Raw genomic sequence first — 14667 nt, forward strand, 5'->3', positions numbered from 1 at the left:
CTAAGAGGTGTATAAATCAATATATCCGAAAGTATTTGAACAACCCACAGAGGATTCACTACACCTTTTATAAATGAGATATATACCCATGGCCTCTTGTCAGAATTATTACTCATAAGTGTTTAGCCAAAGAAAAATATGTCAAGAGGATAGTCTTCTTAAACACGTGTTTAAGTAATTTGAATCCACAGGACAAAGAACTATTGCTTGGGCTCGGTGTAACATAGTTAACCTAGTGGGGACTAACACTTAGATTATGTCCAGAACTAAGTGGGTATAACATGAGTGAAAGGAGCAAGTGCACTAATGCCCGTAGCTATTAAAGGGTTAAGAATTTATTCTAAGATCAATTATAATTTTCTAGTCAATTGAGAATCATGATGATCAATCCATAATTAATGGTTAATTATGGATGGCCAACATAACTGGAAATCTATTGGGTCACACACACTATGAGTATATTTGAAAGACATAAAATAAATTTGAGAATTGGATTCTCAATTTGAGAGAGATTAAGTCTAGTAGGACCAGATGAATGGAAAATATGGAAGATATTTTTTGAGCCAGAATGATTAGTGGGTTGCGCCTCTTGTAAGCAAGTTGGATCCGTTTTAGTTTATAATTAAACCAAAATTGGTTTGGTTTAATTATAAACCAAAATTGGTTTGGTTTTAAACTAAGTTGGTTTAGTTTTTGAACCAAGCTAATTTCTAATGGGTAATGTTGGCTTAATGGGTACTGGTTTGATCTTGTCTATGAAACCCTGAAGGAGGTGTATATAAACCCCTCTATGGGAGAAAAATAAGAATACAACCTAATTATGATTAGGACTCTCTTTCTTTCTATCCCTCTCTCTTGAGTTGTCGCCGCCCCTTGTGTCACGTCTCCCAGCCACCGACTGCCTCCATTATTGTCGACCACCATCCAACCTCTAGCCCTACCTCCTGTTAGTAGCCCAACCACCTGACGATAGCCAAGGAGGTTGTTGTGCCTGCTGTGTCGCTAGATAGTAAGCAAGGGTTGTTGTTCCTTGCTTGTCGTCGGACTCTTTCCCTGTCGTCGGTCAGCCCTCTGTCGTTGGCCTCACAGCCGCCGGTAGCAACTATTGTGCTACCAAATAGTAGCTAAAAGGTTGATACCCTTCCCAACTTGTGTCACCAAGTTGCACTAGTCACCTAGCACAAGTCAAGTTGTGGGTTTCTCTCTCAGATCACACAGTCTCCTCCCTTTGGGTAGTACCAAAGCGGAGACACAACTTGTGACTTAGAGAAATTGTCTTGAAGGAGTCTCAACATGAATACAAATAGAGACAATCCTTATGAGGATTACTAGATGATGTCGTTTCCATTACACGTCATCTGTCAGGTAAAATTTCTAAACAAAATTATTTTCTACGATTATGTCTGCACATATATGTTCCTGTGGCCATGTGTGATGCATGTTGTATTAATTTAGAACATTATTATACTTTTGCTGCATATTTTTAAAAATATACTCTTCTACGCACATAGAAACACCCAACAGTTGTCTCTAGTATCGACCTAGGGTGTAACCTCTATCGGAATCACAAGCAGAGCCAATGGTGCCCCCCCCCTCTTGCACTTCCTCATCCAAAGTCAAGTCAACAATCGATGGCCAAGCTCCTCCAATTTAGCTTCGGTCATCTTGACCACTTTGTTCATTGAGGCCTTCAGCATGGTGATAGCTGCACAAATCGACAAGCATTCAGTTAGATATCAAAGTTGGTACAAGCAAAATGTCTTACCGAATGATGTTGTTAGAAGGGTTGGGATGGGACTCAGTTCGAATTTGTGAAGCAACCCTTCCTCAAGTAGAAGGTTGTTGTCGAATTTGATATCTTGCAGCATCTCGGATGCAGTAAAGTAGCCTCGATCCAAGTAGCCTCGCTCCAATTGATAATTTTTCAAGGTAAGAGCCAAAAATAACTTGAGATGCCATTGAGTCGGCCAAGACACAAAGTTCAGGGGGCTTTACAAAGAAAAACTAGGGCAACCACCCCTCATACAAAGACGGGAAGTTTTTCAGGAAACTGGGTTCGACTCTAGATGAAAAAAAGAATACCCCATCTTCCATTTTCTTCGAGTAAAAGAAAAAATAGAAGATTCGGTAAGTAGGGAATAAAGGATGACTACACTGGTTTGGATTTGAAAAGAATTTGGCCCAAGTTGAGACAAAAGAATGCAGAAATAGCACGACACTTTGGCAAAGAAGGCCGAAATAGGGAACTATGGCCCACTCAATAGATGACTTCTGAAAAAAGTCATGAAACAATGAAACAGGGGGATGATCTGGACGGTTGTTACTATTCAGAAGCATTATCTGATGATTGATCAGGATTCCGTCAGTTGTCCTTATTCAATCCAAGGCATTGCTGGTGATGTTGGACTCAATAGACCTATACCAAGGAATAGAAGAAGACTCTATAGCCATTGAGAGGCACAATGACAAACTACGGATGCTATACCCGAAGAATAGATGATCAATAGTTCATTGGAGAAGAAGGTGACGATGAAGAATAGGGCAACTTACTGTGAACTAGGAACCGAAGTGCTCAGAGACTAAGGAGATTCGAGTGGAGGACACAGAAGTAATGGTTACGTGACAAGGGTAATGACATCTTTCGTCGACCTAATATCCCCTTGCCCCTTCAATTTTGACTAATGGATCTCTGTAATCACAAGCGATATGGGCCTTCGACTGTTCGATCGGGCACACGGATCAAACCAAATCTTGATAATTATGGCAATTCGGATGATGCCTCATCTTCTCTGCAGATGGTCACACCACCTTAATGAGACGCAACCTCGGAGGCATGTCGACACACTCCGAGCTCGGCGACCAAGATAGATTGTGCCTGTCGTGCATTTATTAGGTGTGATGGCATTGAATGCACAATGTCATTTGGACCACACTTGGGATTCACCACATGGTCGTTACAATTGGGGCAAAGGTAGACTTGACTATACAACAGTCTAGTCAGTTGGACTCCCACATCCTTCGACTAGATTTAAAGAAGAGACTGGTGATGAGGAAGGTAATCAGAGAGTGTCACGTGGTTAAGGAGGTCAATAATCCTGCTGAGGTGGTGGTCAAAGTCAACAAAGAGTCGCTCCTTAATTTTGCATACTATGGTTACTTCATATCGCCCTGACTTTGCATCGCTCCCGGATTAGGATCATCCCCAACTCCAAGCATCCCTAACTCCAAGAAACCCCGATTCCATACAGCCCCAACTCCAAGCAACATCGGCTCTACATCAATCTCGATTCTGAATCACCCTGACTAACAGGAGCAGTAAACCTGACTGCAAACAATTAAGATGATAAGTTGTTGCTTATTGAAGATATGGACAACATAGTCGCTATTCCCCAAAGAACGTGAAAAACACCAACCGTTTAATTTGAGAAAGGTGGGTAACGTGGTTATTTATTTCAGAGAACATGGGTAATGCTAGCATGGATCTCAGGACACTAGGAGCACAATCGCAACCCTATAAAAGGTAGGTCACTCCTACGAGTGTAGGTATGTGCACATACGCATCCAAAAAACCCTAGACTTTTGTTCATCTTCCCCTTCATCCTCTATCGGAGACTTACTTGAACATCAGAGTGGTTGTGTTAGGGAATCCTTGTCCATCATTCTAATCATCTCTTTCTATTGCTCTCTCCCTAGGCTACGTCGATCATCCTACTAGTTCTTGCTACACCAAGGTGAATGACGTCAAAGTCAAGCTTGACGGCAACGCATCGATGGCTCATTCGTCAACAATCTTAAAGAAGGAAAATGAGTCATGTACTAAACATATCAACATAACAATTCATAAATTATGCCATATAATTAATTGATATAAATGATACATCAATTGATCAATCCATAGTTTTATTTATATTGTGACAAACTATATCGGCCAGTTTATGAACTTTTTTTATATAAATATAACAGTGGGACAGAGTTGCTACCATTTATATAAATATAACATCCATCTAGCCGATTTGAGGAACTTGTCTGACAATGTCATATTCGTCAACCCACGCCCGCACCCTATCACAACGAATGTCTGGGGTGACAATCTTTCCAATCAACACGATATAGCATTTACATTCGGTTCTCCTTCTCAATAATAGTCATCACCTTGTTTCCATTTACTCCTACCAATTCCAGCCATCAATTGTTCTTCATTTCCTCATCAAAATCATTATTATTATAAAAATTTCAAAGTAAATAAAAATATATCGGTACACTTTCCATAGCTTTGAGTAATATTTTAGTTGATGCATGTGTTGCAAATTTGGTGATATTTATGGACGCCTTTCTTTGATTTGTATTTGAGAGAGTCCTTTCTTTGATCTGTATTTGAGAGTCCTAGGGGTTTTCCTTTCTTTATGAATTTTCAAACTTCATCGCCTCAAAAAATTTTTGAAAAATCTCATTGGTCAGTTCTGGTTAGCTACATCATCAATATTATCTATTCAATTTTACAAAGTTAAAGTTGGAGAAGAAATAGAATAGTAACTTGTAATTCACACTTGAGGTTGTTAAATTCTTGATATTGCCTACATTTTTAATGAAGCACCTTCACTCTGGTTGCCAATGGAGTTCGGGTTCTCTCATTGAATATATTTTATATTTAATTTTTATAATTTTATTTTTACATATACATGTCCTATGATCATACTGTTTAAATTGCATAATCTATTTTTTATATTTAATTTATAATTTTTTACATCAAATATTTTATTAAAAATGATATCTTATATGCTAGTCATATTTTTAGATTCACATTTTAAATTAAATTTATATCAAATATTTACAAAATATTTATGTATACTGAAATAAAAATAAATTTATAACTTAATCCCTAGTGACTTTCATTGATGGGAATAATTTGAATGTCTTGCAACATTGTCCTTCACAGAATTTCAAACTTCAACAAATCAATTTTTTGAAATTTCATTGCTGAACTTTGTTATCATGCACCCACATCATCAATATCACCTGACACGTCGTCGCCACTTCCGTTTCAATGCTAAAAGCCTTGATAATAATGTTTTCTTCATTTCTTCCAAAAGAAAAACCACCACTACAACTGTTACCAGAAGTCGTATGCCACACTCTTAATCCAAGCAACAGGGCAGCAAGCGAGCCCATTGATAGTCTATATGTTAAAGATAATGTGTTGAGGATGATCCTACACCAGTTGAGTGCCTTGAACACACATGTTGTGAACCTCAAGAATGCTACAAGCCAAGATTTAAAAATTTTGCTCGAGGAATGGGTCAGACAAAGGGAAAAAGTGGAAAAATCAAGCTAGTAGATGGGAAAGGCAGATATATAGTAGACCTATGCAAGCAACTGATAAATTGTGTATCCATAACAAATCAATACGATAAGACACTGATTCGGAGTGCTGCGAAACAGCCACCCATTGCAAGGAAAGTTCACTGCTTAATCATATAGACATTAACAAGTCAGCTGCTGTTAGTTCACTGCTTAATCAAATTTTATTGTCTCTGCTACGGCTGTTCAGAAACTCAGATTTCTCTGTCCCAAAGTTGATCCATAGGTCAAGGTAGCTCCTGAGAAAGTTTGGTGATAGTATTTTAGGTACTCTATCCTTGTTTAGTGCTGATCTAGAGAGTGCCAAAAAAAATAGTAGGCCAGGTATCATTGGAAATGACAAAGAACACACAGGCCAGCTAATGGAATATTTTCTTATCAGCAAAACGTGACTATTGAATCATAAATACAAAGAACAGCCTTAAAAGACTGACTCCTATTTCTAAGATTTATTTCAAACATGAGAGCATGGACTACATTCCGTCACATTAATTCATTCATTCATGTTTGGCACAAATTAAATTGTAGGTAATTGATTTATTTAAGACACTTCCCTCAGGGACTATGAATGTCACGGCAGCAGCCAGATTGAGAAAAGAAAATTTGAGATGCTACTAACATTTTCACCATAACAATGCAATTCCAAAATGAATTGCCATGATATACGTAGACATTGAATACGAGAAGAAATATGGTTTGAATGCATGAGCTGCATAAGAATAGTCCAGTCTTGTTGTTATAGTATCTAAACCTGAAAACCTCTCTTGATACTAACCAATTAAAAAAAAAGTTTCCATAAATCAGAGGGGTAATGATTCAAAGACCATCTTGCTGCTAAGATTTCTTCACAGGACGAGGTCCCAAATAGTTTGTAACCAACCCCATAACACCAAACCTAACAAAAGTTCAAAAATTTTGTAAGAATAAGAAATGAAAGCTTTCACAAGTCAATTGATTATATGCCATACAAACTCAACAGCAAATTAGCATGTAATTTTCATGTGAAACCGGTAAAGAAGAAATCATGGATGGAGCTATGGATCTGAATCATTTACTTACATGAAAGCCATAGACAACTGTTTAGAATCATTCTCAAAACTCTTCATGTTTGCAAAAGACTGAGCACAAAAGATAATTGCCAGCCATGAGCAAAGCTTGTACTGCAGGAAAAAAATTCATTAATGTGCAGCATTACAATCAAAGCGCAAAGGAAACCAATAAACCATGGAGTTTTGATTGAAAAACAGTAGTTGTTATTTTAAATCAAATAATTATTTTTGCAAAGTAATGGTGGGAAAATGGAGAGCAAGCAATCAACCATAAGCTCCTTCCTATATATATATTGTATAAACACCAAAAAAGAAAAAGATAAAAATGCTAATGATCAGCTTCAAGTAGGACTGAGCATTTGGTTAAAAAACAAACTGATCAAACCAAACAAACTGAAACCGAACTTTTTTTAGACAAATAGAACCAACCGAATTTTATCACTAAAATCGAACAAATCAAACCAATTTGATCTATTACCGAATTAACTGAACTTTTCTTAGTAGTCCACTAATGTTGCACATCAATCGACTAACTATTGAGCAGTCAAATCTATCAATTGATTGATACATCAAGTCAGGATTTAGAGATTTTTCTTTCAAACACCAATTCAGGCACACAACATAGCAGTTGATTGAATATGGATTTAGTTTAATCGGTGTAATCAAATTTTGAATTTTAAAATTGATACCAAACTGAATAAAGCGAAACAACCGAGATTTTTAAAAAAAAAAAAAAAAAATTCAAATTAACCGAACTGAGCTTGTGAATTCATTCGGTTTGGTCAGCTATTTCGATTTAACCGATATTTTGCTTATCCCTAGCTTCAAGGAACTTTATTTAGAATTGAGTAATTTACCATATCATTCTCTCAACTTTAAAAAAATACTCAAAACGTGCACCTTATTTGATAATTACCAAAGAGCGCACTCCGTCTAATTCACCAATCTTTTAAAAAAAAAAACAAATCAAATCTTCTCTCCTCCCCTCTCCTCTCCAAGGAAAAATGAAACTGCGGGAAGCTCTCTGTTGTTTAGACTGTGCGCATGTGCAATTGCAGGAAAAAAAAAACTCTCGCACCATCCAAACCATGAGCAAACACGCAGCCAGGCAGTTGTAAAATCACGGCCAGGTGGCCATGAAATCACGACTAAGTGGCCGCGAACTCTCAGCCAAGCGCCGTGAAATTTCAGTCAGCACAGCCACGAGCTCGCAGCCTTGAATGGAAATCACAACCACTAGAAGTTCTTCAAAACCGGCCAATAGCGAGATCATGACCAAGCAGCTGTGATATCGCAGCCAGCTATCCACGAGCTCAGTCACGAATGCTTGCAATCTGCCTACAAAATCAGCAACAATGAACTCTCCAGAGTTTTCCTTTTTTTGCCTTTTTTTATTTTGCTATGGAGAGGAGAGAAGAGGAGAAAAGAAAAAAAAAAATGATGCAATAAGTGAAAGTATATTTTGGGAAGCAAGCGTGTTCTTTTGGTAAATATCAAAGTTAGTTGTGTGATTTAAGTATTTTTAAAGTTGAGTGTGTGATACAGTAAATTACCCTTTAGAATTTTAATGATAAGAAAATGAAAGTTGGTTTGATTTATATAAAAAAAGACCGTCTCAGAATGATACAAAAGATTTTTTTGTCTTTTTACATCAGCCACAAATCATTGCCTCTTCTCTAAGGGCAGGTGTCATACTATTCCAACAATTAAGGTGATCATACCACAATCAGAGTTTCTGGCATAGGACCAACACATTGAGAACCTACCAGCACGCCTGTGTCATATGGGATTCCCATGGTAAGCCACAAATTTTCTCATGCATTTGCAGCTAGCAAGAAACGTGACAAAAGGAATCACTCGATCCTTTTGTAAAAAAAAAAAAAAATTAACCAGGTCAGGTAACGTCGAACCTGGGAGGACTGCTCTGGCACTCGATCCTTTTGTAAATCACATGGGAGGGGGTCAAGAGGATATAAAAGCTTGGAATCTTACTAAACAATGGCAAGAAGCGACAAGAGACTACCAACAACATCACAAGAGGCGATAGTAGAAATGATGAACTCTTCAGCTTCAGAGCGCGCAGCAGCATGGAGAAAGGTAATGCATCTTTTGCGAGGTAGCATCTATGGTTGGAGTGTCAGGCAAAAAGAGACTGTCACAACTATGGTTAGAGGTGAACATCTAATTATAACAGTGTTATATAACAATTATTAACTGTCATAACATTGTTATATATAGAAGGGGAACCTTAAGAGTAAAGTTGTTATCATGTGAGTGTGTGACCAGGAGGTCACGGCTTTGAATCTCGAAAATTACCTTGCAAAGAAAGGTAAGATTGCGTAAAATAGATCCTTTCTAGAACCCTGCATTGGCAGAAGTTTCGTGCATCAAGCTTTCCTTTTTTTATAACATTGTTATATATATTATCTATAAGTGTTAATATATAATAATAATGTTATAATTATTATATCAATTTATGCCTAATTTATATTTGCTATTATATATATAGTTAATTAATTAAACTGAAATAATTAATTAATATACTAAATTTTCTTTTTATTAATTTTTTTATTGCATGAAACTTGGATCATTAATGTGAAAGATTAAGTGTAATTTGAGTTAGAATCAATTATGTGCAACCTATTTAGGATGATTCTCATTTAATTCAAGTCGATGTGAACTATGATTGATTAAACTTAAAAGTAATTTTAAATTTTGAGAAAGCATCTAAATTATTTTAGGATGTTGACAATGAATAATAGTCTCTATATGTGTTGGTAATAACTATAATAAATTATTTTATATTTCCAAGAATCCATTTTATGTGTTTGACACCACAAAAAAAATTCCATAAAGAGTCATGTCCCTTAAAATAATTGACTTTTGTTAATAGCCTCATCAACTAATTATGTATTTAGATGTAGCCTTAATATTCCACTTCTGAGGGTCATTAAGAAATTATCATTTGTGGTTATATTATATAGGAATTCATTAACATAATAATTTAAAACTATTAAACATATATAATCATCAATAATCAATATTAAAATTTTCTTATTGTTTAAAAATATCACATACTACCAACTTAACATTTTTCCCATTTGATTGTTCCATCTCGTAGTAATTATATAAGCATAATGTTGATACTTAGTAGGTGGCAGTAGGAGACTCATGATTTCCTCTTTTACTTCATGAATTAAATAGTAGACATTACCCATTTGCAACTTCTTATACATATTAACTTTGCAAAAATAAGGTTTACAAAGGTTCTAATGTCATAAGAATATCCCTAATATAGTCTCAAAATCAAGCAACTATAACAATTTTTTTTTTTTATTTTATGAAGACTATAACACTTTTATATGCCTCTACCTTTGGTGGTGCTAGAGTGCCGAGAGACTTCCAAATCCTCAAAAGTGGGCATGACCTTTTTCTAAGACGACTTTACCAAGAGGAAATGAGTCACCAATCTAGTTATTCATGGTCGTAATATCTCCCCGTCCACAAATTTCCTCATTAATCCATGAATCGAATAATGATTATAAAGGAATTTTATTAACGAGTACCCCCTTTTCATTATCTTCTCTATTATATTGAGTTTACCGATATCTATCATCATCAAATCAACTCAATGTGTTGCCCATAATGTCCAAGACAATGTTGAATTTTGCATCAATAGCTCTCCAACCCTCTTAAAGTAGACATCATTATTTATCGTGTGTGTGTGTGCGCGCGCACCGAATAAGTGGCCTATTCGGCCTAGGTGACTGATCTATTCCGTCCAGGTTATTTTTTTATATTCATTTTGGCATTTACTATTTTCTACTACTTGTCATTGTGTCAATTTGATGTTCATTTTGATATTTCTATTTAAAAGAACAAGAGCGCCGCCTAGGCGCGCTTTCTGCAACATTGTGTGTGTGTGCGCGCGCGCGCGCGCGAATTCTAGTTTGTTTGCTAGCTTGGTTTGAAAATGTCATTAAATTAATATGGGAAAAATTAACTACACATCTTCGTCCCATAGAAGGAAAAATCGACTAATACCACCTTGTGATGAGGTAACACGAGCTCTTGCACTCCTCTCCAATGTTGGTGCAACGATTAAGACACTTCCATTAACATCAATTGGCACTTCAACTAGCACCTGCATGAGTTGTATCATCGCTATATCGCATATGTTGCTCATATCCATATTCAGTTCGAGAGGCATAAAGAGCGTTATCACCAAGACCTTCAAGTTCATTGTAGATGGGCTTCTCCAAAGACTCATCAATCAAAATCTTCATGTTCATGTTATTTTTGTTTGGAGTTAAAGATTTTTTAGCATAAGTCCCTCCATTGCACGGTGAATTTTGTGAGTACTTTTAGACACTTAAAAACATGAGTATACACCCGCAAAATGTTGCTTAAGGTGTGTAACCTCATCATCACATCCAACTACATCACAATGTACACACTACCAATGATCGATTCTCTAGTCAACATGTGTATCTCCAAGTTGAATCATAAGTGTGTTATTTTGATGCCATTTGTCTACCTATGTATCATTAAAAAATTATAGTATCAAAAAAGATAAAATGATTCACAATAAATAAATTCACTAAATATTCAGATCTTATGACATTGTCGGAATTAACATAGAAAATATTTTCCTGTTCATAAAAATTACAAAACAAGAAGAATATCTAATTTTAACAAAAATATCAAATAAATATCTTCTAGCGCAAACATTATTCAAATATTTTAAAATTGAATAACTATTAATCTGACATAATAAAATTCTCATCTCAAATTAGTTACACTTATAAATCTAGGCATTAGTAAAATTTAGAGTAAGCAAAGTATAGCTAATGGATATCAACATGGAAATCCAAAATATACATAAATGAATATAAAATACTATATTAATTTATCACCAAGAATGACACAACTTTGTATATCAATTTCCAGCTCACAAAACTTTATCATATCAATTTCCTGCTCAGAAAAACACATAAGATTATAGAACAACCCACACAAATTTCCAAATGCAGCTCTTGCTAATGGAAAATTCCCAGATTAGTCAATAGTGGCCGGATCAAATATCCCTTTAACAGATATTGGTTTTTACTTATAAAATGTAAGCAAAATTAATTTAATTTTGTATATTTGATCCATCGTACAGTTCGGTCAAACAATAACTGAAGCCATTCAATTTTCTTTAAGAGAAAAGACAAATATATTTAGTTAAATGGTTATTCATCTTTTCAAGAAACAGAATAATCTACTTTTGGCCATTTCAGTCCATCAAGTTCATTTATGAAACAGCTTGAAAGTGAAACCATTAAAAGTTTTCTAACAAAAAAAATGAGAAATAATCATTTGATCAAATGGCCATTTGCTCTTTTTTAAAAGAAAAATATATATTAGTTCATATTACCAATTTCAGCACATCAAGTTGTTTGGTGACACCAAGCAGGTTGAACTGAAACCATTATAAGTTTTTTAAAAGCACACAGACATACTAAAGATAAATGACCATTAATTTTGATAATTTCAGTCCATCACAGTGTTGTTAGCATGATAACAATCGTGGATAGCATTCTGGTCCAATCTACCAGGAGGGATCTGATTTAGACATTTCAAATAGGGAGTCCTGGTCTGAGAACTTCCATTAGTAGGGACTCAAACAAAATTAGGTTTTCACTCAAAACATTTCTTATCTGATTCATTGATGAGGTTACAGGAGAAAAACTCAAATCCCAAATAAATGGTTTTTATCCAATATTAGAAATAATTAAAATTGCATTAAGAACCCCTATTAGACAAACCGAGAACCTATTTTAATCAAAATCAAAGAGATAAAGAAGTAGCCACGATCAAACATGTATAGCCCAACGATCTTCACATTACCAGGAACAAACTCGACAACTTCCAGCAGATCTAAGAAATTCCCATGAAAAACAAGAAGGAAAATTATAGATCTACAACCCTATCTTTCAAGAAAGAGAAAGAGAAACAGAAAGAAGTAGGTTGAGGAGGAAGTACCCGCAAGGTAACGCCGAGAACGCCGAAGATAACGGCGAGAAATCCAGCATAGTCGATGGGGAGATCCTGAGGCGACAAGGTCGGAGGGACGTAGGGCTTCGCCGCGGACGGCTGCCTCGGATCGGTCGCGGAAGAACTAGTCTCCTTCATCACGCAACTTCGTTCCCCCCTTCAGGCCTGCCCTTCACTGTGAGATCTATTTTTTATGGAACGGTTTTTCTACACGACCAATTTCAATGGACCGGTGGACCGGGAACCCAAAATATGGGCCGATGCAGAGATTCATCTGGGTCGATTGCAAGATCCACGCCGGTTCGAATTACTTTTCCACATTTTAAATTAATATTTATTAAAGCGACTAAAAAAATTGAAAGGGTGGATGAATGGTTTTACTAACATCCAAAAATTCATTGACCACATTGAAAATAAGAGTCCTCGTATAATTCTCCTTATGATATCTTTATCTCGGGTGATTTAATATTATCGGTTTCGTGACAAAAGATAGTTCATTCGCTTCTAATTTTCTTACCAATTCATACTTAATATTTTCGTCAATTCATCCTTAAATTAATATAGAAGAGATAAATCATGATTAAAATATAAGGATGGACATATTTGGACATGTCGAGTTTCGATCCCAAGATCTCATGCAACGATTTCATGATAATATACAAGTAAATTAATTATAAAAGGTGATCCGGTGGTAAGAACGGGGAACCCTCATGGGCGGAGGGTCAAAGACACGTGGAGGTCAACCCCAAGTTCACGCTGAACGAAGGATGCCGGGCCGAACGGAAGGATGTCTTGCCGAACGAAGGATGCCGGGTTGAACGGAAGCATGCCGGGCCGAACGGAATGATGCCTTGCCGAACGGAGGATGCCGGGCCGAACGGAAGGATGCCCTGCCGAGCGGAGGATGCCGGGCCGAACGGAAGGATGCCCTGCCGAACGGAGGATGCCGGGCCGAACGGAAGGATGCCGGGCCGAACAGAAGGATGCCGAGCCGACCTGACATTAGGCCAGGAGCTTCCCGGGCCGGACAGAAGACAACCCGACCATGGGCGGGTTTCCGATGCTCATAGTGAAAAGGGTCACCTGGCCGAGCGGATAGCCCGCTCGACCGAAGCATAAAGCATCGTTGTTGTGGAACACTCTCAGCCGAGCACCCGGTCGGACCGATACCTACGCCCGGTCGGACCTATGCCTGCCGAGCGGCTGGCCGCTCGGCGCGGGAACAGAAGAGACAAAAGGACAAAGGAAACATCGGGGGAAAATCTCCTAACAGCGGGTATGTTCAACGACCAGGCCATACGCAAGATCTTACAACAGAGGATCCCGCTGTCCCATCATAGATGTGCTCGGACTATAGCAGTATGGTGTCAGGTAAGCTCTTCTGACAAGCCCATACAGAGGTATGGACAGAGGACACGTATGCACCTCGGTATGTGTGCCCGAGCCTCTTCACAGCTCTATATAAAGGGTCCTCACCCTTCGCCGGAGGTACGCATTCTACGATTCTGGGAGCCACTTTCTTGTTGAGCTTTGCCTGACTTGAGCGTCGGAGGGTCGTCGCCGGGAACCCCTTCCCGGCCCGACTTCTGTGCAGGTTCACCGGAGGTCCGGGCGGATAGTCAGCAGATCTACGTCAGCCGCTTGGAGAGCGCCACGTGCCCAGCGTCCGTTGATTCAGCTTTCGGACAGGATCAATTTGGCGCCGTCTGTGGGAACGCTCCTGCATCCGATCGGAAGCAATGGACGAGGTTGGACGACTGCACATGGTGATGCTCTCCACGAAGGAGCTCGACGCTCTAATCAAGGCAAGAGCGGCTAAGCTCGTGGAGCGACAGAGAAAGAATGCGCAAGCCAAGCGGCTGAAGCAACAAACCACGTCAGCATCAGGTGGCCGAGCGGAGGCACCGCCTGCCACGGTTGCAGTTCGTCGGGCCCTATTCCGAGCGTCTCCTGAAGTCGCAACAGGCAAGGCTCCCCGAGCGTACGCCTCCCCCGAGACAATGATCCAACCGGCATTCAAGGGGGAGCACCGCCGAGCAGATGAAGATGGATTGGGACTTGGATCAACCATGAAGCGCAAATTATCTCCAGCCTTTCCGGGGCAGGGTGAAAGGTGCGCCAATATAATTTGTGCTATATATTTTCCGTTTGGCTGTATATTTGAAATGCAGGAAGCAAAATGTTAAAAACGCAATTGGCATTATCGGCCGAGCGGCCTATC

The 14667-nt window shown here is 38.1% G+C and overlaps 1 protein-coding gene across 1 annotated transcript; it reads right to left on the reverse strand.

Moving 5' to 3' along the window:
• Positions 1–5946: 5946 nt before the first annotated feature.
• Positions 5947–12641, reverse strand: LOC121996411 (protein Asterix-like). The gene is made up of 3 exons (XM_042550373.1): positions 12435–12641; positions 6418–6518; positions 5947–6253 (listed from the first exon to the last, which is right to left on the reverse strand). Exons 1-3 carry the CDS (start codon positions 12582–12584, stop codon positions 6193–6195), a joined length of 312 nt encoding a protein of 103 aa, XP_042406307.1. The 5' UTR covers positions 12585–12641; the 3' UTR covers positions 5947–6192.
• Positions 12642–14667: the final 2026 nt, after the last annotated feature.

The sequence above is a fragment of the Zingiber officinale genome, chromosome 6A, assembly GCF_018446385.1.
Source record: "Zingiber officinale cultivar Zhangliang chromosome 6A, Zo_v1.1, whole genome shotgun sequence".
Classification (NCBI taxonomy): Eukaryota; Viridiplantae; Streptophyta; class Magnoliopsida; order Zingiberales; family Zingiberaceae; genus Zingiber; species Zingiber officinale.